This window comes from Anolis carolinensis, chromosome 2, assembly GCF_035594765.1.
Source record: "Anolis carolinensis isolate JA03-04 chromosome 2, rAnoCar3.1.pri, whole genome shotgun sequence".
NCBI lineage: Eukaryota > Metazoa > Chordata > Lepidosauria > Squamata > Dactyloidae > Anolis > Anolis carolinensis.
The window spans coordinates 226987761-227011553 of record NC_085842.1 but is presented as its reverse complement, the minus strand read 5'-3'; the positions used below and the strand labels follow the sequence as shown (position 1 = coordinate 227011553).

Sequence of the window (23793 nt, the reverse complement as noted above, 5' to 3'; positions counted from 1 at the left end):
CTCTGGAGAGTTCACTAGGGAGAGGAAGGAATAAAGCTGCCAGAAGACAGAAATTCCTCTTAAATGTGTATTAAATAATAAAGCACAAACTTAGTTAATCAAATAGATGTGATTCAAACAATTGGCATTTTGCACCACACTTATAAGTATATTAACTCAATCTTAACACACTATACTTGTTGAACTAGAATAAAAGGACCAATTTACCAGAATTAAATAAGGACACTTTTAAAAATCTAAGAAAATAATATCTACTCAAATAACACCTGAAATGCCCCAAATATTTGAATAAGTTCAATTATAGAGTGAATTATGCAAGATAAGGAATGATCAGTCCAAGAAAACACAAAAAGGAAGATGGGCAGAAAGTCTGCAGACAGTAATGGGAAATGGGCAGAATTCCTAAATTCTGTTAATCAGGCATCAGGATTAGGCACCAATGTACCAGACCTGGGCCTGCTCCAGGGCGCATTTACACTGAACTGCCTTTTAGTGTACTGCCTACAGTTGTCACTCCACTTTTGTGGAGGTTATGGGTGCAATGAAACTATCCCATGAATGTGGAAAACCCACAAATATCTCCAGGGTAGCACAACGGAGTGCTGTGACAGCAGCCCCCATGGGAGGAGAAGGCGATACCTGTCATGGTTCATGGGGGGAGAGGAGCAGGAGCCAACCCTGTGTACCATTTCACTTAACTTGTGGATTCTGGCTTCTTTTCCTCTTCCAGTATACCACAAGTTCCCATTTCACAAAGGAAGGAAGAGATCGGGGTGAAAAGAAACATGCGGCAAATAGGAATATATGGAAGAATCAGCCCCACAAATGCCTGCAATGTCACTTATCCTGTGGATTCAATTACTGCTCTTTTTTCTGCCCCATAACTGAACAGAATACCCCCTTCTCCTCTCTAATTCATTCAGGCATTTGCTCCACCATTACTAAAACTACGAGTAGGTAAACCTTCCCATAAAAACCCTTCTTCCAAAATATTTCCTATCTCATGTTGGGATCTTCTCTGGAGCCTATCAGCAACAGCTACAAAAACCATAAGCAACTGGTTTAGCTCTCTAAGCACAATTATGGCATTCTACCAGCTGGACTTAAGGGGCCAATAACATTAAGCAAGAATTCTAAATTACTACCCTCTTCTGTTCATTACAGGTGCCAGAGAAGATTTCATGACAGTTCTGGTAAAAATCAATGGCAGTATGGAGAATATTGGACAGAAGAAAAGTGAGAAAACTCCCTTGAATGGCATATAGTGTGTATTAAATGATTCCCAATTCTTAACCCTGCTATCCCACCCACTAAGGAACATAAAAGCAATTGCAAGACTTTTTGATCTGTTTTCTCTGACCTTCAAAAAATCTGAAACAAGAAAGCACAGACTTGCTGTTATATGAATACTGCTTACTACATGGAAGAGCTGTTAAAGTAGGTGATTTAAAATGGACCTTTTTAATAGTAGACATATGTATGCACAATACTAATTAATGTGGTGTAATACTATATGTATCTCTTTTATCTGAACTTCTGACTTCTATCCAGGCTTTAGGCAAATGTATTCACCAGTACTTGATTCATGTACTTTGTCAACATAAGTCAAAATTAATACTTCAGATATAATTTCCACATTCTATTTCCTGTATTACTTAGTAGGAAAAAACAAAACAGATGCCTGGAAAATGAAATAAATGATAAACCTTACAAGAGCAGTCAGGCCACTCAGTAGAATAAGGTGGATTCCATATACCATCTGCGTAGGCACAATAATAGTTTTCACTGGAACCTGCTGTGAGGTCATATCCATCCATGCAATGTAATGTGCAATTAACTCCTGTCTCATCTTCTGTGCATTTGAAATCCCCATTCACTGGGGTAAAAGGAATTTCACAAGGAGAGCCTGAAAAACAATATTTTAAAAAATACATTAGGCCAAGGTTTATGTACTCCTTTCTTTTATCTAGTGCACTTATTTCCCTTATCCAGAATATTGAAGCTGTGGCACCCGAGGGATGAGAGGATCTCAATTTTTCCCTTTTGTTATTGTTCTGTATATGCGCTCTTCTTCCAGTTCTACTCTTTTTGCATGTTTATTTAATGAGAATTTCTAATATTAATTTTGTAAGTGGAGCTTGCACGATTTCTAATAATTTTGCATTTTATTTTCTTTTTTTTTTACTAACAACACACACATGTCCATTAAGTAGATGCTACAACAGAGGTTGTCAGTTATGATTACATGAGCAATCTTTTTGTAAAGCATTTTATTCATGTGTGCTAGCAAACTGTGGGGGTAAATCAACCCTCACATAAATTCCATTGACATATCATATCAATATTCCTTTTGTAGATGTTACTAATGAGCACTTTTTTTTACAAATCATGGAGATAATTCATAAATGAGCCAAAGGAATGCCAAGTTACAGTAAAATGCATGTGTGAAACAACTGGAATAAAAATCATATGGTTTCTGGATCCACTTAGGCAACAACACTAAATCCTTTGGAATTTCAATTTCAAAATTTGAATTGAGAAAGAGACCTCAGGATGCATCCTATTACAGCACTGAAACAAACCTCTGATGATAACATGGAGCTCACAGGTCCTGTTATTTCCTGATGGATCCATGGCAGTATACCAAACAACTGTCTCTCCTTTGGGAAAGATATCTCCAGGTGAGTGACTTTTAGTTATTGCTAAGTCAGCTCCTAGAATAGTCAGAGACAAGAAAAAGGAACCAGCAGTCATTATAGTTACAACACACTACATATCTACGAACTTAGGGCACTAAATCTCAGGTATAGACTTTAGAATCAAGTGGAAATTGTTTGTAATGTGCATTGAAACGCAATCTAGAAATACACTCTGCTTCTATGCAAATCCCAATATAATCTGCTGCGCATCCCAAAATGTTTCCAGAGTGAGCCGTTTGTGCATCTTAGCTTAACTATTATTTAACCAGTTGTCTAATTTCTTTTATTTTCAATGGCCATGTGCAAGACTGGCTCTACCAGTAGTTTCAGTGAAGCATTCATCTTGGCAGTAGGGTGACAGGAGAGATTAATGAAGTTGCCTTTCTTCCTGTAATAGGGTCTTTGCTATTCTACACAACAGCCTCCGTCCTTTACAGCTCTCCAGAACTTGCAATGACAGGGAATACCATTGCTTTGCCTCACTTTCTTATTCTGCGAAAGTACTGCCAAAAGCACCACCAAACTCTCCCCCCCTTTCAGTGGCCACTGCAGCTATTCCTTCATTTTATATGTAAGGTAAGTCAGTGGGATGTAGCACCAACAACATATTCATCTCTCTTTTGGAAGCAGGACATTCCAATAAATATTTTGTCTTTACCAAGTTAAACTGGCTTTGCTCTGTTTCAGAAAAAGTTGGAAGAGAATGTGCTCCTGAGTTTGCTGGAAGCTTTCGCATATACAGTATTGTGGCTTCGGGACAGCGTGGATAGCTGGATTAGTTCTAAATCAGGCCAGTGCACTGTGCAGACATGATACTGCCAACATCACCCTTTTCTTGTACTCATAAGGACAGGGAAAAGGGGATGGATCATGTTCAGGCCACCATTGCTGCTGCTCTGAGCTGGCTATAGCACTCTCTGAGAGCTCATGTCTTGTGCAGGTGTCCCATTCTATCAATCAATCAAGAAGAAGAGTTCAGTCAGATTGCACAAGAGCCTCTAAAGATGTCATAAAACAGTGTCCAGGATGGTCAGGATCTCACACAGAGCTCTGTGGCCAGCTATGAATAGTGGTGAGGTGATAGTCCAGCAGGGCCAATGAGGTTTTGGCCTACCTAGACCATGGTGATGCCAATGTGGTACTGAAGCAGGTTTGACAGGGTGTGTGTAGTTGCTTCTGCTTCCTGAGATTCATGGAGTGAAGTGCTTAGGAACAGATCTTTAAAGGCAGATTGTGTCTGTGAATATTTATCTCTTTATTTGAGAAAAAATAATGCAACCAAACACATCCTTTGTCTTCTTATAAGATGTATGTTGAGAGGAAGGGGGCAGTGTCAACACCATAGGAGGAGAGGAGAGAATGCCCCATATAGGATGAGATTGGGGGAGGTACATTGCTTCCTGCCTTGAATAGTGGGCAGACATATGTGTAACTATAAATTATGTGTGATCTGGGGGCATTAGGCTTGTTCTTAAGTTGAATTTGTTTGTACGTCGGAACAGGTACTTATAAAGTGCAACTCCAGCCATATATACACTTGCTTTAGATAGCATAAAGGTTAATACACCTGTGGTGTTTTGCTTTGCTGTCTGTGCCCCTGTTCAGAAGATTTCACCTCACTTTCTGTCCCTGTAATTGGATTTTGAAAATATTAGCTTGTTGTGGAAATAAGGATTGGTGAGAGAGCGTCAGTGGAGATCCCATTCCCCTATGATAACTCTTACAGGAATTAATTTGCCTTCTGAGGGGTAAATTTCTCTCATTTCCTGTTGTCTCACCCCCATTCTTAGGTAAAGGTAGGTAAAGGTTTCCCCTGACGTTAAGTCCAGTCGTGACTGACTGGGGGTTGGTACTCATCTCCATTTCTAAGCTGAAGAACCGGCGTTGTCCATAGACACCTCCAAGGTAATGTGGCCGGCATGACTGCATGGAGCGCACCTTCCCTCCGGTACCTATTGATCTACTCACATGTGCATGTTTTCGAACTGCTAGGTTGGCAGGAGCTGGGGCTATCAGCGAGCGCTCATTCCGCTCCCAGGATTTGAACCTGGGACCTTTTGGTCCACAAGTTCAGCAGCTCAGCGCTTAACACACTGTGCCACCAGGGGCCCCATTCTTAACAAGGAGTCATTTGTAAGTAAGATGTGTGTTACTCAGAGACTGCCAATATCTAATTATTGTCACCATCATAATCATGTCTTAATCAGATACTGCACTGTGCTTTTACTATTTGGCTAAAAAACATGTAAAAATAATGGAAAATATTGTTGCTCTAATAATATTCTATTACTATATGCTACAAATGACTTTTCTTGCATTTTAGAAGTTAACCTATAATATCAGCAATTTCCTGGTCTGCTACTTCTAACAAACATGGGAGGGAAAACAAAGTACTAGTGTTTATTTCTCATTATCACAAAAAGTCTTATTCAAACATTTTGCATTTCTTAATGCTATCTTAATGCTAACTAAATTTCTTCATGTAGTTTGACACATTAACCTATTGTAACTTCAATCTCAAAACTCATCAAAATGTAATCCAAATAAACGTGCCATATTATAAATTAGAGAACGTTTTGTTTTCTGAGTCACAATCACTCACCTGAGTTATCTGAAAATTGTGGCTCATCCCAAGTTACTTTGCATTCCTTTTCAGCTACTTGAACTGGAGGTGGTGATCTGCATTTATCAATCACTGGAGGTTCAGTGTCTGAAAATGTGAATACATCAAAGGAAACTGATTTGAACAAGAACACCAAAGGAAACTCAGAAGTGTCATGCATGACAACAAATTCAGCATAGATACTTAAATCTAATGTTTAAGACATCAGTAAAAATACTTCATACAGATACTTTATACATCATGTTTAAGGCTGCAATACTGGGACTGCAACTTTCATTAAAGCAGACATTTATATCTGTCCCCTGCTAGTTCTCAATCGCCAGACATTGTGCAGACCAAAAATGAAACGTCTAAGCATATGTGCATTGGCAAGTTGCTTCCTGAAGCTAATGGAGTGGATAAGTTCACTGCTAAAAGCTTTTAATTTCAGACATGTAGGTTAAATACAATTATTCACCTGATAAGAATCATAGGAATGTTTTAACAGCATGGAATTGAGAGCTTTCTCAGCAGAAACATAAACTGCTGGAATATTGCCAGGATCCAACATAGCCATGAAATCACATCCTCAGCTATGTCTCATTGCAATCTGACATGGTGTACTCCACAAAATCATTAGATCTGAATCACAGCCATCTTTCACATCAAGCCAAATAGGACTGAAGAATGGGAGTGGATTCAGGGTTATAACATTTGGGGCTGTTTTGGTTTAGGGAAAAGTTGAGTATGAATAGATATGAGAAAGGTGTATAAAGTTATTTATGGAAAAAGCAGATTTTTTTCTAGATTTCTCATAATACTGCAATCTGGTGTCATGAAATGAAATGGAAGAGTGAAGATTGTTGTTGCTGCTGCTCAGTTGCATAGTCATTTCCGACTCTTCGTGACCTCATGGATCAGTCCACGCCAGAGCTCCCTGTCGGTTGTCGCCGCCCCCAGTTCCTTCAAGGTCAAGCCAGTCACTTCAAGGATACTGTCCATCCATCTCGGCCTTGGTCGGCCTCTCTTCTTTTTTCCTTCCATTTCCCCCAGCATCGTGATCTTTTCCAAGCTTTCCTGTCTTCTCATGATGTGGCCAAAATACTTCAACTTTGCTTCTAATATCCTTCCCTCCAGTGAGCAGCCGGGCATTATTTCCTGGATGATGGACTGGTTGGGTCTTTTTGCGGTCCAAGGCACTCTCAGGATTTTCCTCCAGCACCAGAGTTCAAAAGCATCAATCTTCCTTCGCTCAGCCTTCCTTATGGTCAAGCTCTCACATCCATAGGTTACTATGGGGAATACCATTTCTTTGACTATGCGGACCTTCGTTGCCAGTGTGATGTCTCTGCTCTTCACTATTTTATCAAGATTGGCCATTGCTCTCCTCCCAAGAAGTAAACGTCTTCTGATTTCCTGGCTGCAGTCTGCATCTGCAGTGACCTTTGCCCCTAGAAATATAAAGTCTGTCACTGCCTCCACATTTTCTCCTTCTATTTGCCAGTTATCAATAGGTGTAGTTGCCATGATCTTGGTTTTCTTGATGTTTAACTGCAACCCAGCTTTTTCACTTTCTTCTTTCACCTTGGTGATAAGGCTCCTCAGCTCTTCCTCACTTTCGGCCATCAGAGTGGTATCATCTGCATACCTAAGGTTGTTAATGTTTCTTCCAGCAACTTTAACTCCGGCCTTGGAATCGTCAAGCCCTGCACGTCGCATGATGTGTTCTGCGTACAAGTTGAATAGGGAGGGTGAAAGTATGCAACCCTGCTGTACTCCTTTCCCAATCTTGAACCAGTTTGTTGTTCTGTGATCTGTTCTTACTGTGGCTGCTTGGTCTTTATACAGATTTCTCAGGAGACAGACAAGGTGGCTTGGTATCCCCATGCCACCAAGAACATGCCACAGTTTATTATGATCCACACAGTCAAAGGCTTTAGAATAGTCAATAAAGCAGAAGTAGATGTTTTTCTGAAACTCCCTGGCTTCCTCCATTATCCAGAGGATATTGGCAATTTGGTCTCTCATTCCTCTGCCTTTTCTGAACCCAGCTTGGACATCTGGCAACTCTCGCTCCATGTATTGCTGGAGTCTGCCTTGCAGGACCTTGAGCATTACCTTACTGGCATGGAAAATAAGCGCCACTGTACTGATGTTTGAGCATTCTTTAGCGTTTCCCTTTTTCGGTATGGGGAATATAAATCGATTTTTTCCAATCTGATGGCCAATCTTGTGTTTTCCATATTTGCTGGCATACGGCATGCATCACCTTGACAGCATCACCTTTCAAGATTTTAAACAACTCAGCTGGGATCCCGTCATCTCCTGCTGCCTTGTTATTAGCAATGCTTCTTAAGGCCCATTCAACCTCACTCCTCAGGATGTCTGGTTCTAATTCACTCACCACACTGTCAAAGCTATCTTCTATATTCTTATCCTTCCTATACAGATCTTCTGTATATTCTCACCACCCTTTCTTGATCTCTTCAGCTTCTGTTAGGTCCCTGCCATCTTTGTTTTTTATCATGCCCATTTTTGCCTGAATTTTGCCTCCGATGTTTCTGATTTTCATGAAGAGGTCTCTTGTCCTTCCTATTCTGTTGTCTTCTTCCACTTCCATGCATTGCTTGTTTAAAAAAAGTTCTTTGTTTCTTCTGACTAGCCTCTGGAATTGTGCATTTAATTGGGCATATCTCCCTCTATTGCTGTTTCCTTTCGCCTTCCTTCTTTCTTGGGCTACTTCCAGTGTTTCAGCAGACAACCATCTTGCCTTCTTGGTTTTCTTTTTCTTTGGGACGTACTTTGTTGCTGCCTCCATAGTTCTTCTGGGACTCTATTTATTAAATCTAGTTCCTGAAATCTATTTTTCACCTCCACTGCATATTCACTAGGAATATTTGTGAGATCATATCTAATTGGTCTGTGCATTTTCCCCATTCTCTTTAGTCTGATTCTAAATTTTGCAATAAGAAGTTCGTGATCTGAACTACAGTCAGCTCCAGGTCTTGTTTTCACCGACTGGATGGATGTCCGCCACCTTTGGCTGCAAAGGATGTAGTCAATCTGATTTCGGTGTTGACCATCTGGTGAAGTCCATGTATAAAGATGTCTTTTAGGTTGTTGGAAGAGGGTATTTGTCATGCACAGAGAGTTTTCCTGGTAAAATTCTATCAGCCTACATCCTGCTTCCTTTGTCTGTCCCAGACCGTGCTTGCCTATGATCCCAGTTATCATTTGACTGCCACCTTAGCAATCCAATCTCCTGTAATGAGAATAATGTCTCTTTTTGGTGTGCTATCCAGTAGGTGCTGCAGCTGTGGTTGGGGCGTATATTTGGATCAATGTGATGTTAAACTGTTTGCCTTAAACTCAAATTGAGATCATTCTGTCATTTTTTGGGTTGTATCCAATCACTTCTTTCGCAACTTTATTATTAACTATGAAGGCTACTCCATTTCTTCTGTGTTCTTCTTGTCTGCAGTAGTAGATTTAGTGGTCATCTTTTGTGAAATGGCCCATTCCAGTCCATTTCAGTTCACTGACTCCCAGAATGTTTATCTTTAATCTTGACATCTCACCAATAACCATGCCCAGTTTTCCCTGGCTCATAGATCTTACATTCCAGGTTCCTATATTGTGTTGATCTTTAGAACATCAGATTTGTCGTTCACCTCGGGCACCGTCGGCTGTTAGCCTTCCTTTCAGCTTTGAGCTAACTGCGTCATCACATCTGGGGCTAGTTGGACTAGTCCTCTGCTCCTCCCCAGTAGCATTTTGACCATCTTCTGACCTGGGAGTCCTATCTTCCGATGGTATACCAACGTTTCTCTGGTTGTACTAATCCATGTAGTTTTCATGGCAAGAATACTGGGGTGGGTTGCCATTACCTTCCCCAGGGATCGTATTTAGTCTGACCTCTCTGCCATGACCTTCCTGTCTTGGGTGGCCCTGCATGATATAGCTCATGGCATCATCGAGACGCTCAAGCCCCAGCACCACATAAAGGTAACGATCCTTTGCATGGGGAGTGAGAGATTAAGGTCAGATAAAATGAATTATTTCACTGAGTTCACTGTCAAACTATGGAACTCATGACTAGCAGTGGTCATTGATGTGGATAATTTTTAAAAGCATCAGGCATGTTCATGAAAGATAAAGCTATAGAGTGCTACTTGTTTTGTTGTTATGTGTTGCTTTCAGAATCTGCCTATCAATAGGAGTTGCTGCAAAAAACCGAGAAGGCAGGTAATATTCCACACATTTCCTTTATGGGAAAAGTAAGTTTAATCACTCATTCAAAAGGCACATGACTGGTTTCTCAGTCACTTCTTTTAAGGAAGAAATCTTTTTTTTTAAATCAAGAGGGGAAAGGCACCTTATGAGCATCAGGTGATATGTCTTCTGGTAACACATTTAGGACTATTGTAGGCTGATGCGGTGTAGGGGGAGGAGATTTGTGTTTACACTCTTCCTTTCACTTGTGATATTTTTCAGGTTCTCAAGCAGATATAAGCCTCCATTTAAAGTACACTGGGGACTCATCTACACTGATCATTTGGATCAGTGTGAGGTCAGATCATCTAAATGCCACATGTGGCTGCTCCACCAAAAGCTGGTCCCATCTTAGGAAGAGGAGGTAGGCTCAGTTTCCAAGCCATATTTTCTACCGTTCATTGTCCACTTTAGTAAAAAGCACAAGTCCAGTAGGAAAAGAAAGTGTGGCTGAAAAGGAAAAACAAACACAACTTCCATCATTCTTTTCTACATGGTGAGACAATGTGGAAATCCACCATCAAGCATAATATACAAAGGTTAGAACTACACTATCACTAAATTTAACCCACTGTTGTACTAACAGAACACTAAGAGCAGCTTGTGTCAAGCAGAAAAACACAAGCAGTGATCAAGTTAAAATGAAGAACAACAGAACTACATATTAAAAGCCTGTTGAAATAAATATATTTGAAATTATGTAGACGTAAAAAAGAAAAGTGGGATCTTGATGAATCTTCGCACTTTAGAAATTCACCAAATATATTTCAGAAGCATGGCTCTAGTCTATCCCCAAAGGAAGTGCCATATCACATGCTTATTGGTCTAACAATGCAAATATGCTATGTTTAGATGTTGACACTATCACAGTATGTGTTTCACTGTATGTCTTCCACACCTGGAGTAATGCACTGTACTAGTATGTGGAGTAATTAGTAGGTTAGTGCTGAGATGATTGTACAGGGAGTTGGGGATCTGAAGCACATATTAAAGGCCAGGCAGTTCTCAGTGGGATCAGAGAATTAAGATCACCAAGTTCAAGACCATTTGTACCCTTGAAGGTCATGCTCATCATGTTAAATTGAGCTTAATAATAAAAAGGTCAACCAATAAAACTAAACAGGATTGAAAGTATATGCTCTAATAGCCAGTTTGTCGCCAATGAACTAATTTTGAACTCTCTGAAATATTTTACAGGATGTTTCAGGGATTAGCTTCATAGGATTCCCATGAAATTTATACCTCTGTCCACCACTTTGCTATCTATCCATCAGTAGGTGAAGACTTTTCTGTTTCAACAACCCTTTGAAGATTGCTCAAGAACCGGCTTTATATAACATGACACATTCCTGATTTATTTTTTGCTTTTTTTAATCGTTATGTTTAGAACTTGTTTTAATTCAATTGATGGTTTAAGCTATAATTTAAACTTTTTTATATAATGAATTATTAGCTGTTTGCTTTGTTGTAAATCACTTTGATTGTTAAAGTGGGAGAAAAGATGTTAACAATAAAAACTCACAAAATTGCAAAATGACAGGCTGCGCCATGACTGAAACATAAATATGAGCAACTTTCAGGAATTTTTAAAATACTTTCTCTTTAATTTATGTTGTTTATTAATCATTACATTACACTGTTACAGTTTTTGTTGGGATACGTATAATTTCTTTGAGGCACTCACCAATAACTTTGATGCTGAAAGTACAGCTTGCCTGGTTTCCAGATCTATCAGTTGCTGTATATGTGATGGCAACTTCTCCAATTGGGAAAAAGTAAGGTGGCACAAAAGCTGGAGTGACTTGAATTGATACCTGTGAGAGGAATAATATTTTTAGAAGCACTAAATATTGATGTCTTAGCCACAATTTACATTAAAAGGTAAAGGTTTCCCTTGACGTTAAGTCCAGTCATGACCGACTCTGGGGGTTGGTGCTCATCTCCATTTCTAAGCCGAAGAGCTGGCTTTGTCCATAGACATCTCCAGGTCATGTGGCCAGCATGACTGCATGGAGTGCTGTTACCTTCCCGCCAGAGCGGTACCTATTGATCTACTCACATTTGCATGTTTTCGAACTGCTAGGTTGGCAGGAGCTGGGGCTAACAGCGGGTGTTCATTCCGCTCCCAGGATTTGAACCTGGGACCTTTCAGTCCGCAAGTTCAGCAGCTCAGCGCTTTAACACACTTCACCACCGGGGCTCCACAATTTACATTACATGCTAGGAAAAACTCTCTACCAATGGCAACTTCACTCTTGCAGATATGGTTCTTCACTGAGGTGAGTCTGAAAACAGGTACTGTTACTAGAGGAGTGCAATTTGGCCAAAAGGCATGCCATTTGGGGTTCCATTTTCTGCAAACACTTCATTCTGTTTACCAGAAAGTTACTTGAATCAGGAGAAGTGTTGCTGTTTTCATTCAGCAAATATTTGGCCCATTGGCTACAATGGGAAACTTTAAAAGCACAATCCTCAGTCATTCTAACATCTATCTGCATGAAACCTATCTCAGTTTTAGACTCTATTTACAACTGCAGGCCTGTCAAGTTTCAGAACAATTCGTCAATCTACTGATTTTTTAGAATTATTTTAAGTTTTTACCATAACATTTTTAAAAATAAGACAAACTGCAAGAGAGGATTCTGGAAATTATAGTCGCGCTAGTTATTTTCATTCTCAGGCAATCAGAGCATTGACATAACTAGGCGTTTTACTGGCTGAGAAACAGAAAAAACTTCAATTCCCATCATGCTCCGAGAGGAACTTAGGGACTTTTCAACACCTGCCCCATGCAAGTACTGCTGAGAAAGTGAGTTCTCAGCAGAGCCCTCTCTGGAGGAAGAGCCTAAAGAACTTTTCCAAAAGATGGACGCTGCTGCTGCTGCTGCTGCTGGAGAAGGTGAAAAGATGCTGCAGGATCTTCTCCAGGAGCCCCAAGGCAGACCCCTGCCTCAGGTATAATGCAGACTTAATCCCATCCTCTCCAGTAGCGATAAATCTTGATGCATTTTGCCAAGCTTTTTGGTTCCCTCCTCCCTGTCCTGTTTTCAAGGGATTGCACGAAATGGACCACCAAATATTATAAATCACTTTTGGCCAAACTGATTCGGGCCCAAGCCTAATTGTTACTCTCTTCAACCCAGTGCTTTCGCACTCAACCCAGTGAAGAGAGTGACAATGCTGGTTTTCGGACTCAACCCAGTGAAAAGATGTAGTGGGAGCACAAGCGAAGCTGTCATTAGGACAACAGGTCATGTGACAAGGGAAGTCTGGAATCTTTCCACATGTTAGACTATATACAGTTTGTCTGACAGAAAAACACTGGCGCAGCTAACAACATGCAACCATTTTGTTACAAAAGAAAAAAAAATTGGGACCCAAAAGAAGTGGCACAACTATTACATAGTGGTGACTATTATGCAGTGAAATATGGTATGTAAAAGCATGTATCTGGACTACAATTTTCAAAGGTAGGTTGTCATCAAACTTAAGGAAACTTAATCCTGACAAGACAGAGGTCCTCCGGGTCAGTCGTGCGGCCGATTGGGGCATAGGGTGGCAACCTGCGCTCGACGGAGTCGCACTTCCCCTTAAGACGCAGGTCCGCAGTCTGGGGGTCCTCCTGGACTCAGCGCTGACACTTGATGCTCAGGTGTCAGCGGTGGCCGGGAGTGCCTTCGCACAGTTAAAGCTTGTGCGCCAGCTGCGACCGTACCTCGTGAAGTCTGACTTGGCCATGGTGGTCCATGCCTTAGTCACCTCCAGGTTGGATTACTGCAATGCACTCTACGTGGGGCTGCCCCTGAAGACGGTTCGGAAACTTCAGTTGGTTCAGAGATCAGCAGCCAGATTAATAACAGGAGCTAGTTACAGAGAACAGTCAACTCCTTTGTTTAAACAGCTCCACTGGCTACCAATAAGTTTCCGGGCCCAATTCAAGGTGCAGGTTATTACCTATAAAGCCTTAAACGGTTCAGGACCTGCCTATCTCTGTGATCGCCTCCTCTCCTACGAACCAACGCGAACCCTAAGATCATCCGGGAGGCGCTCCTCTCGCTCCCGCCTTTGTCTCAAATACGGCTTGTGGGGACGAGGGAGAGGGCCTTCTCGGCAGTGGCCCCCCGGCTCTGGAACTCTCTCCCTAAGGAGATCAGGTTAGCTCCTTCTCTGCCCATTTTCCATCGGGAATTGAAAACATGGTTGTTCCAGAGCACGTTTAAATGAACAGGACCAATAGAGCTGTTATTAGAATACTTCTTTCTGTTTTGAAAGCATATGGCACTTTACCACTGCTACTTATTTCCATGATACAGCACTTTATGAAACCTGTCCCCACTGGGTTGCTTTTAATTACTCTGATTTTATCTGCTTGGATTTTAATGTATTTGTCCATTATTTTATTTTGTGTATTGTTGGAATGTTTTAAGTTTATGTTAAATATGTTGTTGTTGTTCGGGCTTGTCCCTGTTGTGAGCTGCCCCGAGTCCCTTCGGGGAGATGGGGCGGGATATAAAAATAAAGTTTATTATTTTATTATTATCATAAAAGGGAGCATTTAAACCTTTTCATTCCTGCTAGTGTTCGCATCACATTTTTTTTAACTGAATGAGAAGGAAAGATAAAAGTACTCTATTCCCTCTATTGACCCTGAATGCCATTGCTTTGATAAAAATACTTGGGGGTAATCAGGAAAAACAGCAATAGGTAATATGTTAGGAAACTTTATCTGGAACTATAAAGTTCCAGATGGACTGAAGATTTTAAATTTTGCTTTAGATTAAAAAATTAGCCAATGTACAGAGTAGTAGAATACACATGATTGATGTGCTGCTATATGTAACTTGAGACTTTATTACTAGGATCCCCGGCAGAGCTCCTTAATTCATGCACATTTGATTATAAGATCTTGCTGCTCATGGATAAAAAGGCAGTTTCAGTTATATTCCTTGAATGCAGAAAGATCCTGCCGCACATCAGGAGGAGTCTACACAGAACGATGAGCATATCTATGCTGCTCTTTTACTAAACAAGCCGGATTAAAAATATTCCTTTTCATCAGAAACACATTAATCCTAAAAAGAGTACACATGAAGAAAAACACCTTTTTCACCTCATCTCTGGAGTTGTCATTTGCTTCTGGAACCTCCCAACTAATATTTGCAGAGTTCTGGTATTCAAGTGTAGAAGCTTCAATGTCATCAGGGCAGCTAATATTTGGTGGTTCAATGTCTATACACAGAAGAAATCATAATACAATTTTTCATTGTGGGTTTACTGAAAAGAACTGTCTGTTTGAATGGATTTTCTTATACAGAAATTTGCTTTTATGTCTTGATTAGTAAATTAACGACACCCTGAACTGAGGTTATTATTTCTGTCTTAAATAAATTGCTATTGAAATATCAGCAAAATGTGTCCATTTCTCAACATAGATATACACACAGCTGATATTAACAGATTTTGCCTCTTTAGAAAATATGTGTATTAATCTCAACTCTCTTTTCAAAACATGCTTATGGATTATCATGTTCACATAAATAAACAAAAACTTTAAAAAATGCAAAAAGTGAAATAAATCTTACATTTCCAAGGCATGGAGTCACTTTAGTGATAATATTAGATTATGCTGAGAGGAAGCTAGCTGCAGGCTTTTTGTTTTAAAACACATACAATACCATAGTAACAATATCCTGTAATATAGTAACAAATAGTTACTGTGTCACCCTGTATTCTTTAAATTAATTTTAAATAAATAAAAGGATCAGGAAAAAAATGTCACTCTGTCTTTATGTTAGGGAATGTATTAGGACATTTGTTCTTCTTCTATAAGTAAAACTATTATATTTCTTTGGCATGAAGCCTGATCCAACCATCACGTTATGATTAGTTCATTACAATAGTATTCTTTGATGAATACTCTGTTTTCATTGCACAAAAACAACATCATCCAACTCTGAAGCAGTTTTCTCCTTGGAGTCCTAAAAACAACTGAATGTTCAACTTACTGCAGACTGAAAAGAATGTTAGGAAACAATAAATGGTGTAGACATGGGCCTGAATGACACAGAGGCTAGAAGAAGTTTAATATACAATTATAATATATTGAGCTGGATCACTGGTCTGTTAACACTGTACTGCAGACTATGACCAATACTGGCTCTCAGAGGTCTGCAGAACAAGAGCTTTTCAACTACCCTATGAAGACCTCTATTTTCACCAAATAAGAGATGGCAGATATTAAATCTGGGACTTTTTTTGCAAGATAAACATGTGCTTCTCCAGTAAGTGATGGTTCCTGAACTAGAAGAGCAAAATTCTACATAGAGGCACAGTTTAAAGGACAGGAAGAACTCTGTACCATTGTCAAAAAGAAACTATTTAGGCAAAAGAGAGAAAGATGTATAGATCTAGAGCAGGAGTGGGAATAGTGTAACCCTCCAAGTATTATTGAGAACTGGCATGGTGTAGTGGTTTGAGTGTAGGACTTGGGAAACCAGGGTCCAAATGCCCACTCAGCCAGGTAAGCTTATTGGGTGATCTTGGGCACATTACATACTCTTGACCTTAGAGAATGGCTCTTTTAAATCTTTCCAACAAAATCTAATGATACAGTCAACCTAGGGTTGACATAAGTCAGAAATTCCTTGAAGACAGACAGTAACAAATCAGTCTTAAAGCTGGTTTTTCCAGACTAATTTTAAATTAACTCAAACCTAGCCATGCTCAGGGACAATTCAGCTGTGAATGTAATCATCGTTTCTGGTGCAAAGGGAAGGAGAAGAAACAGGTCTATGAGGTAGAAGTATAGAGCACACCAGCCTTTGAGGGTATTCTTTACATCTGAAAGAGCTTGAAAATGGTTATGCCTACACTAAGACAATGTTTACCATTCAACACCAATAATCACCACAATCCTGTCTCAAATGTACTGTTTCCTCATCAGTCTCTTCCACCAACACGTCTCTTTCTTTTTAAACAAGAGGATAATATCATCAAATCCATACCTTTACAGAAAGCCTTCTGCATATTTTCACTCCATCTCCCAGTGGTTAAACACCGCAGTTCTTCTCTAACTCCAGACAAAAGGAAACCATTGGGACAAGTGAACCTGCACACAGTTCCAGACTTTGATGGCTCAAACCCACAGAGATGGGGGTGAACAGTTACATGCTTTGGTTTCTGGAAGGCAGGGCAGTGCAGTTCTAGAGAAAGGAGATACACAAATATCAATGGTCACACACAGAACACTTCATAAGACAGTAGCACAAATACTGCTATATCTGAAATAAAAGAAGCCCATTCAATCAAGTTGGGAGGATCATTGAAGGCTAGCAGAAGGGTTTGAAAGATGTTCACTGTTGCCAAAAATATTTTCTAAAAACCAAAACCAAAATGATCAGCATTCACAAGTACTTGATAATAATTTATAAAGTTCTTTTCAATTGTTTAAAAATTGTACTGTTAACCATCCATCTTGGGACTGACACATAGAACCACATAGAGCTTTGTTAATTCTTTTATTCCCAACAATATCTGAAAGGTTGAAAAGCAGAAATATTAGGACAGCAATCCTACTGGAGTTCAGCACAGCACTTGCTGCCTTTTCAGTGAATATGGCACTAGAAAAGAGGTGCGAGCTCCACAACTAAAGCCGAGCTCAGCCCTATCTACACTGCTATATAATGCAATTTCAGAATGCAATTTAACTGTATTCTGAAACTGAATTATATGGCAGCGAAAGGCTCTCAAGTCTGTTATTCCTTTCTTATGGGAAACTATAACTTCATTGAAGTCTGGTGTTTTCTATCCACATCTGGAAAGGACAAGGGAATACAAATGTGATGAAATTTGAACAATTTCTTTCCATGTTGTCGTCAGCTTGAAATACAGAAGGGTTATTTCAGAAATGTGGGTTGGATTCCTGCAAAAAAACTGATGTTTTTGACACATCTTGCACTCTTCAGCTAAACAAATAAAGTGTTTGCAAGTGAGATCAAGTGGCTGAGTACAGCTGCACAAGGCCTAGCACTCTCTGTAGATAAATCTGACATCCAGCAATTTCTAATGCCTGCCAAAAACAACAGTAGGAATGAAAGATATTCCACAGTTCAGGACCCCACATTTATGCACAGTGTATAGCAATGGTGCCCAGTTTGTTTATCATAAAGGGCACAATGAAAGCACAGTGAATGCCTGAAAATCTTGACATTCAGTATAATTCAGACAATTGGGTTTAATGTATTACTATAGCATTTTTCACCAATTCCTTGATGCTCTTTCCTTTGAATACTATGAGCTTGTTATGGAAAAGTGCACATAAACATTATTTTACATTTGAAGGACTTATTTTAACTTGGTACAGTCTCCAAGTCTTTGTAACTTAAATTATCATTTTTAAGGCTGGTGTACACAGTTGTGGGAGAGAGGAACCATCTTTCTGAAGTCTAATAAATATCTACAAGTCAATGATTTAGGTCCCTACTTAGGTGATACAACCTTGGAAACATATGTGTGGGAAAACAAAACAAAAGCAAAAATCCATTTGAATGAAGACAGAGAGAAACTAACTTGATTTTGCTAAAACAAAATTAACTAATCATGTGGATTTTTTTGCCTTGTTTTATCTTTGGAGGACATTTTGGTTGCTGCTAGAATTGCTAAAATTTTGTGCTAAGTTTTGTTGGTTTAATTACACATTTTGGTGGAATATATATAAAGAGAGAGGTAAAGGTTTCCCCTGACATTAAGTCCAGTCGTGTCCAACTCTGGGGGTTGGTGCTCATCTCCATTTCTAAGCCAAAGAGCTGGCGTAGTCCATAGACACCTCCAAGGTCATGTGTCCGACATGACTGCATGGAGCGCTGTTACCTTCCCGCTGGAGTGGTACCTATTGATCTACTCACGTTTGCATGTTTTCGAATTGCTAGGTTGGCAGAAGCTGGAGCTAACAGCGGGCGCTCCCCCCGCTCCCCGGATTTGAACCTGTGACCTTTCAGTCTGCAAGTTCAGCAGCTCAGCGCTTTAACACACTGTGCCACCGGGGGCTCTCTCTCTCTCTCTCTCTAAAAATCAGGGAGAAAATCCTCTACCTTCTTGCTATCATCATTGCCATAACAATCAGTGCCAACAGAAGAAATACAATGAGACATACCCACACACTTTGGTTCCTTCCCATCCCACTGTGCGTTGTTTTGACAGGTGAGTTTGACATTGCCTTCTAGTTCATAACCGTCATTACAGGTCACAAAGCACACAGTCTTATACGAGATCACAGTTCGTGAGCAATTAATCCACCCATTTTGAGGGGCAACAAGTTTTGGGCATGTACGAACTGCAGAGAGTAAAACAAATACATTATCACATTTACTGAAAAATACTAGAACCGAAGCAATATGTTACATACTCTTCTCTTAGTAATCATGACTCTCCCAACCTTTTCACACAATGAAACTATACACAATAGGAAGAACAAAAATTTAAAAACTGTGTTCAGATTTTTCTTGTAGAGTTTCATATATTTTAACAGTCAGAGAATGCAGAGGCAGCAATATTTGGAGACATAACATAACAAGACTGCCAATATTAAAAATTGAATATTCTACAGCATGAAATTGTACTCAGCAAAATGTTTTTTTAGTTGAGCCAGCAAAAGGGATTTACTTGTGCACAAGGGACCAAGTGAGAATCTTCCTCCAGTTCTGTATGTGAAACTATGAGATTTGTTATCTATATTTGTACCTGTAAACAATGTGCTCTATTCAAGTATTATCTTAGACTATTAATCTTCCTCACACGAGCTTTAGCTTTGTAATACAGTAATCAGGATACGTATCACTTGGCCCAGGTAATTCTAAAAATGAATAACCCGGAAATGTGCCAAATGAACTTGATCAAATGGGCATTAGAATAATGCCAGGACTTAATGCAACTCTTCCTGGTATATTTCTGAAGAAAGCAATGTTAAGTGAATTCATATTTCTCCTGCTGGGATCAGATATGGACTGAATAGAAAATACCAGACAAGTTTCAATTCTTCTGTTAAATGAAAAAGTCCAATTCTTAAGGGCAATTAACAATCTGAATTGATTTTTGAAGCAATTGTCAAATATGAACTGAGAAAACCACAAGCATGCAGTAGTAGGTCATCCAGAGATATTCACACATTTCCAAAGCTAACAAGCAATAACATCCTCTGAGATATCAACCAAATTAAGGCAGCTGTACAAATAAATATCTGTGTATTTCTGGGGCATAACTCTGAAAGCAGAAACAGTAGAAACAGAAGCCAATGCAACACCAGCTCTCATTAGATGGAGTGCATTAGATTAAAGCTTGCAAACTGAGCTTTGAAACAACTGAGCAAATAAGAAAACAAGAGAACAGAAAACAAAGCAGTCATCCAAACATCCATTTCGCATCTGTGCATTAGGAATTTTCCCTGTTAAGACCATAATTTTTATTACAGCTATGTTTACTTTGGCAGACACTTTTATTTCTACACTGTATCTTTATAATATTGAGGAAAAGCAGCTAAAATTCTTCCATCATACTTCAGGACTGTAGTGCCCAGTTTTTTAAAAAAAATCTGTGATAGATTTAAGAATAATTAACAGTCCTTCTGCCCACACCATATGCCAGTTACCAGGGGACTTATAATATCTTTATAATGCCCCGTGCACCAATATCCAGACATATACTGCTGTGTGTAAATATCTCAACTGTTTGCCTTTTTTTCTTTTCTAGCTGTCATCTTAAGAATCTGTGGCTGTGCTGTCTATCATTATTTACATTAAATGCCAAATATTTGAGAAGTCTGTAAACCTTTATTACCTCCAAACTACATCAGTGACTAGATTAGTAGGGTGTGCTGATATGATAGAGTTAATGGCAGTTTGACAACACTTTAACCACCATGGTTCAATGCTATGCACTCATGGGAGGTGTAGTTTTATAGGGTATGGTGCCTTCTATGCCAAAGAATGTAGAAAACTATAAATCCCAGGTTTCAATAGAAGTGAGCCTTGGAAGCTAAACTGACGCCAAACTGCATTAATTTTACAGTGTAGATGCTCCCACTGATGCCCTACATTCATGGGCATTATGATTACGCTGCAAGATGGGGAGAAATAGCTATATATTGCATGCATATGCAGTTTAGTATTTGTAGCTCATTGCATCAACATTTCAGAATTTTCATGCAGATTAATGCAGCACAGTAGGTATATCTCAGTCCCCATGAATGTTAAAATGAAATGAGGTCTTACATGTACTCAGCCTTCACTTTTCTTGCTCCTTAATCCTTTTCTCCAAACACATAAAACCTACTGTCAGCAGAAAACACCCAGGGTCTACTGCCAGAAGAAAATACACCACTAGAAGATCAAATTTCTCCTTCCCTAGATGCTCCTCAAATGTCCTCTACAAAACTGAAAGACCCTCTCTCTAAAACATTTGTGAGGCATGTGGAGGTCAAAAGAAAAAAAGTCCATTGCACAAGTGGTGATCTACATGTTTTATTGGATTTAATCTCTGAACCTCCACATAGGCAAGTCCAATCACACATGGAAGCACACATTCAAAGAGACTCATTTACCATTCTCCTCTAGGATTTTCTTCATTTGGATTTTCTGACTCAAGACATGCTGCATGTTTTTTATCTTTTGAAAAATGTAAAATATTCTTTCAATTCCTAGTCTTGCTTAGGAACATCAAGACCATCTCCACTCCTTCTGTATCTATGAAATAGCTATGTGATAAGGACATTGTGCAAGTAGATTCAGCAGCATACTCATTATTCAATAGCTTTTGTTTCACAACTTGGGACACGTTGTGAAACAAAGCCCGTTGCACAATGGTTCGAAATTTACAATATGAATCACAGAGTCACAGAGTTGGAGGAGACCACATGGGCCATCTAATCCAATCCCCTGCCATGCAGGAAGAGCACAATCAAAGTACCCCTGACAGATGGCCATCCAGCCTCCAAAGGAGGAGCCTCCACCATACTCAGAGGCAGTTCTACTGTTGAACAGTTCTTATGATGAGGAACTTCTTTCTAATGTTCAAGTGGAATCTTCTTTCCTGTAATTCGAACCCATTGCTCTGAGTCCTAGCCTCCAGGGCAGCAGAAAGCAAGTCCTTTTTCTCTTCTTTATGACATCCTTTCAAATATACAGTAGAGTCTCACTTATCCAAGCCTCACTTATCCAAGCCTCTGGATAATCCAAGCCATTTTTGTAGTCAATGTTTTCAATATATCATGATATTTTGGTGCTAAATTCGTAAATACAGTAATCACAACATAACATTACTGCGTATTGAACTACTTTTTCTGTCAAATTTGTTGTATAACATGATGTTTTTGTGCTTAATTTGTAAAATCATAACCTAATTTGATGTTTAATAGTCTTTTCCTTAATCCCTCCTTATTATCCAAGATATTCGCTTATCCAAGCTTCTGCCGGCCCGTTTAGCTTGGATAAGTGAGACTCTACTGTATATACATAGCTGGCTATCATGTCTAAACAACAAATATGTATTAGTAATACCTGGGCACAACATACACGATAAAATGTAGTATTTATAGAATCAATTACTCAAATTCTCTATGTCTTTGACTTCCTAATTGCATTTTGCAACATTAAGCCCACATTTCAAGTGCTAATGCACATAAATGCAGCCAAACATTTCATGGCTGTCTGATAAGGCAGGGAGACAGATACACTCTTCTTGCTCCTCCATAATATTTAGGAATGTGTGGCAGATAGCATAATTGAAACAAATCCAAAGGAGCTGTTCTTTCAAGGTAAAAAGCCTCCTACCTCTGCATGTTGTTTCTGAACCAGACCATAGGCCATTTGGCTGGCAAAGTCGTATACCACTTCCCACAAGATCAAATCCTGTTTTACATCGGATTCCACAGGCAGCATTGAAATAATTGTTGCAGACATTCTGGATAAAATAGCCATTTTCAGGAGGCTGTAGCTGAGGGCAATGGACCACTATTTAGAACAAGAAAAATTAGAAATGGATGATAAAAATTTACAGCACAATTACATGCACAAGGTAAGTCCCACTCTTGTGAAACAGGCTTTCTTCTGATTGTGTATAGTAGGGTAACTAACAGGTGGCTCTCTACTTCAGTGTTCTCAACCTGGGCCCCGTAGAGCTTTTGGCCTTCAATCCCAGCTGATAAACTAGCTGGGATTTCTGAGAGTTGTAGGCCAAAAACATCTGGGGACCCAGGTAGAGAACCACTGCTCTAGATGTTCTTGGATAACTCCCACCAGCCCTAACTAGCAGTGTCAGTGAGAAATCACTGCAAGCTGGAGTCCAACAATATTGCAGGACTACAAGTTGGCCACATTGGCATATAGAACAATAAACTTAATTACTGTAATTCCATATCAACCTGAAGTAGACTGTATGCTTAACAAAATAAATATCTTTATTTACACTGTATTGCTATTCTATAATGACTCCTATGCACAAAATATTTCCAAAATTATAGCACCCTACCAGTTGTTTTGTTTATAGTGCCATTTAGCATGTATTTTTAGGAATCCTGGAACTTTTTGATATGATTTAATAAATGGTGCAAAATGTCCCTAAAATCATTTTGCCTAACCTTGTTAATTTATTATTGTTATTTTATGATGTATATGTGACTGATTGGGCTTGTCCCCGTGTAAGCCACTCCGAGTCCCTTTGGGGAGATGGTGGCGGCATACAAAAATAAAGTTGTTGTTGTTGTTGTTGTTGTTATTATTATTATTATTATTATTATTATTATTATTATTATTATTATTATTATTATTATTTATGACACAGCAAACAAGATAGATATGCTGGATTTCGTATCACAAAATCACAAGTTGAACACTTCTCCCAAGTGTCTAGGACTGTGTGATGTATTTTTGGATGATGTGCGCAGATCCCAGTAGGGTGGCCCTTTGCAGTTGGCAGATCGTAATTTTGTCAATGTCTATTCTTTCCAAATGCCGGCTGAGATCTTTTGGCACGGCACCCAGTGTACCCATCACCACCGGAACCACCTGCACTGTTTTCTGCCAGAGTCTTTGAAGTTCAATCTTGAGGTCCTGATAGCAGCTGAGTTTTTCCTGTTGTTTTTCGTCAATGCGACTGTCACCTGGGATGGCAACATCAATGATCCAAACCTTTTTCTTTTCCACAACTGTGATGCCTGGTGTGTTGTGTTCC

The 23793-nt window shown here is 39.5% G+C and overlaps 1 protein-coding gene across 3 annotated transcripts in view; it reads right to left on the bottom strand.

Moving 5' to 3' along the window:
- Positions 1 to 23793, bottom strand: part of svep1 (sushi, von Willebrand factor type A, EGF and pentraxin domain containing 1) — a 145704-nt gene that overhangs the window by 78786 nt on the left and 43125 nt on the right. For 2 of the 3 annotated variants that reach the window (XM_016997358.2, XM_062971841.1), the window contains exons 5-12: positions 22395 to 22574; positions 18725 to 18904; positions 16578 to 16775; positions 14675 to 14802; positions 11258 to 11387; positions 5302 to 5409; positions 2583 to 2714; positions 1712 to 1906 (exon numbers count right to left, since the gene is read on the bottom strand). In XM_016997358.2, coding sequence (XP_016852847.1) covers positions 1712 to 1906; positions 2583 to 2714; positions 5302 to 5409; positions 11258 to 11387; positions 14675 to 14802; positions 16578 to 16775; positions 18725 to 18904; positions 22395 to 22574 — 1251 coding nt within the window. The remainder of the gene's footprint in view (positions 1 to 1711; positions 1907 to 2582; positions 2715 to 5301; positions 5410 to 11257; positions 11388 to 14674; positions 14803 to 16577; positions 16776 to 18724; positions 18905 to 22394; positions 22575 to 23793) is intronic. The other variant, XM_008120499.3, reaches the window with a different exon arrangement.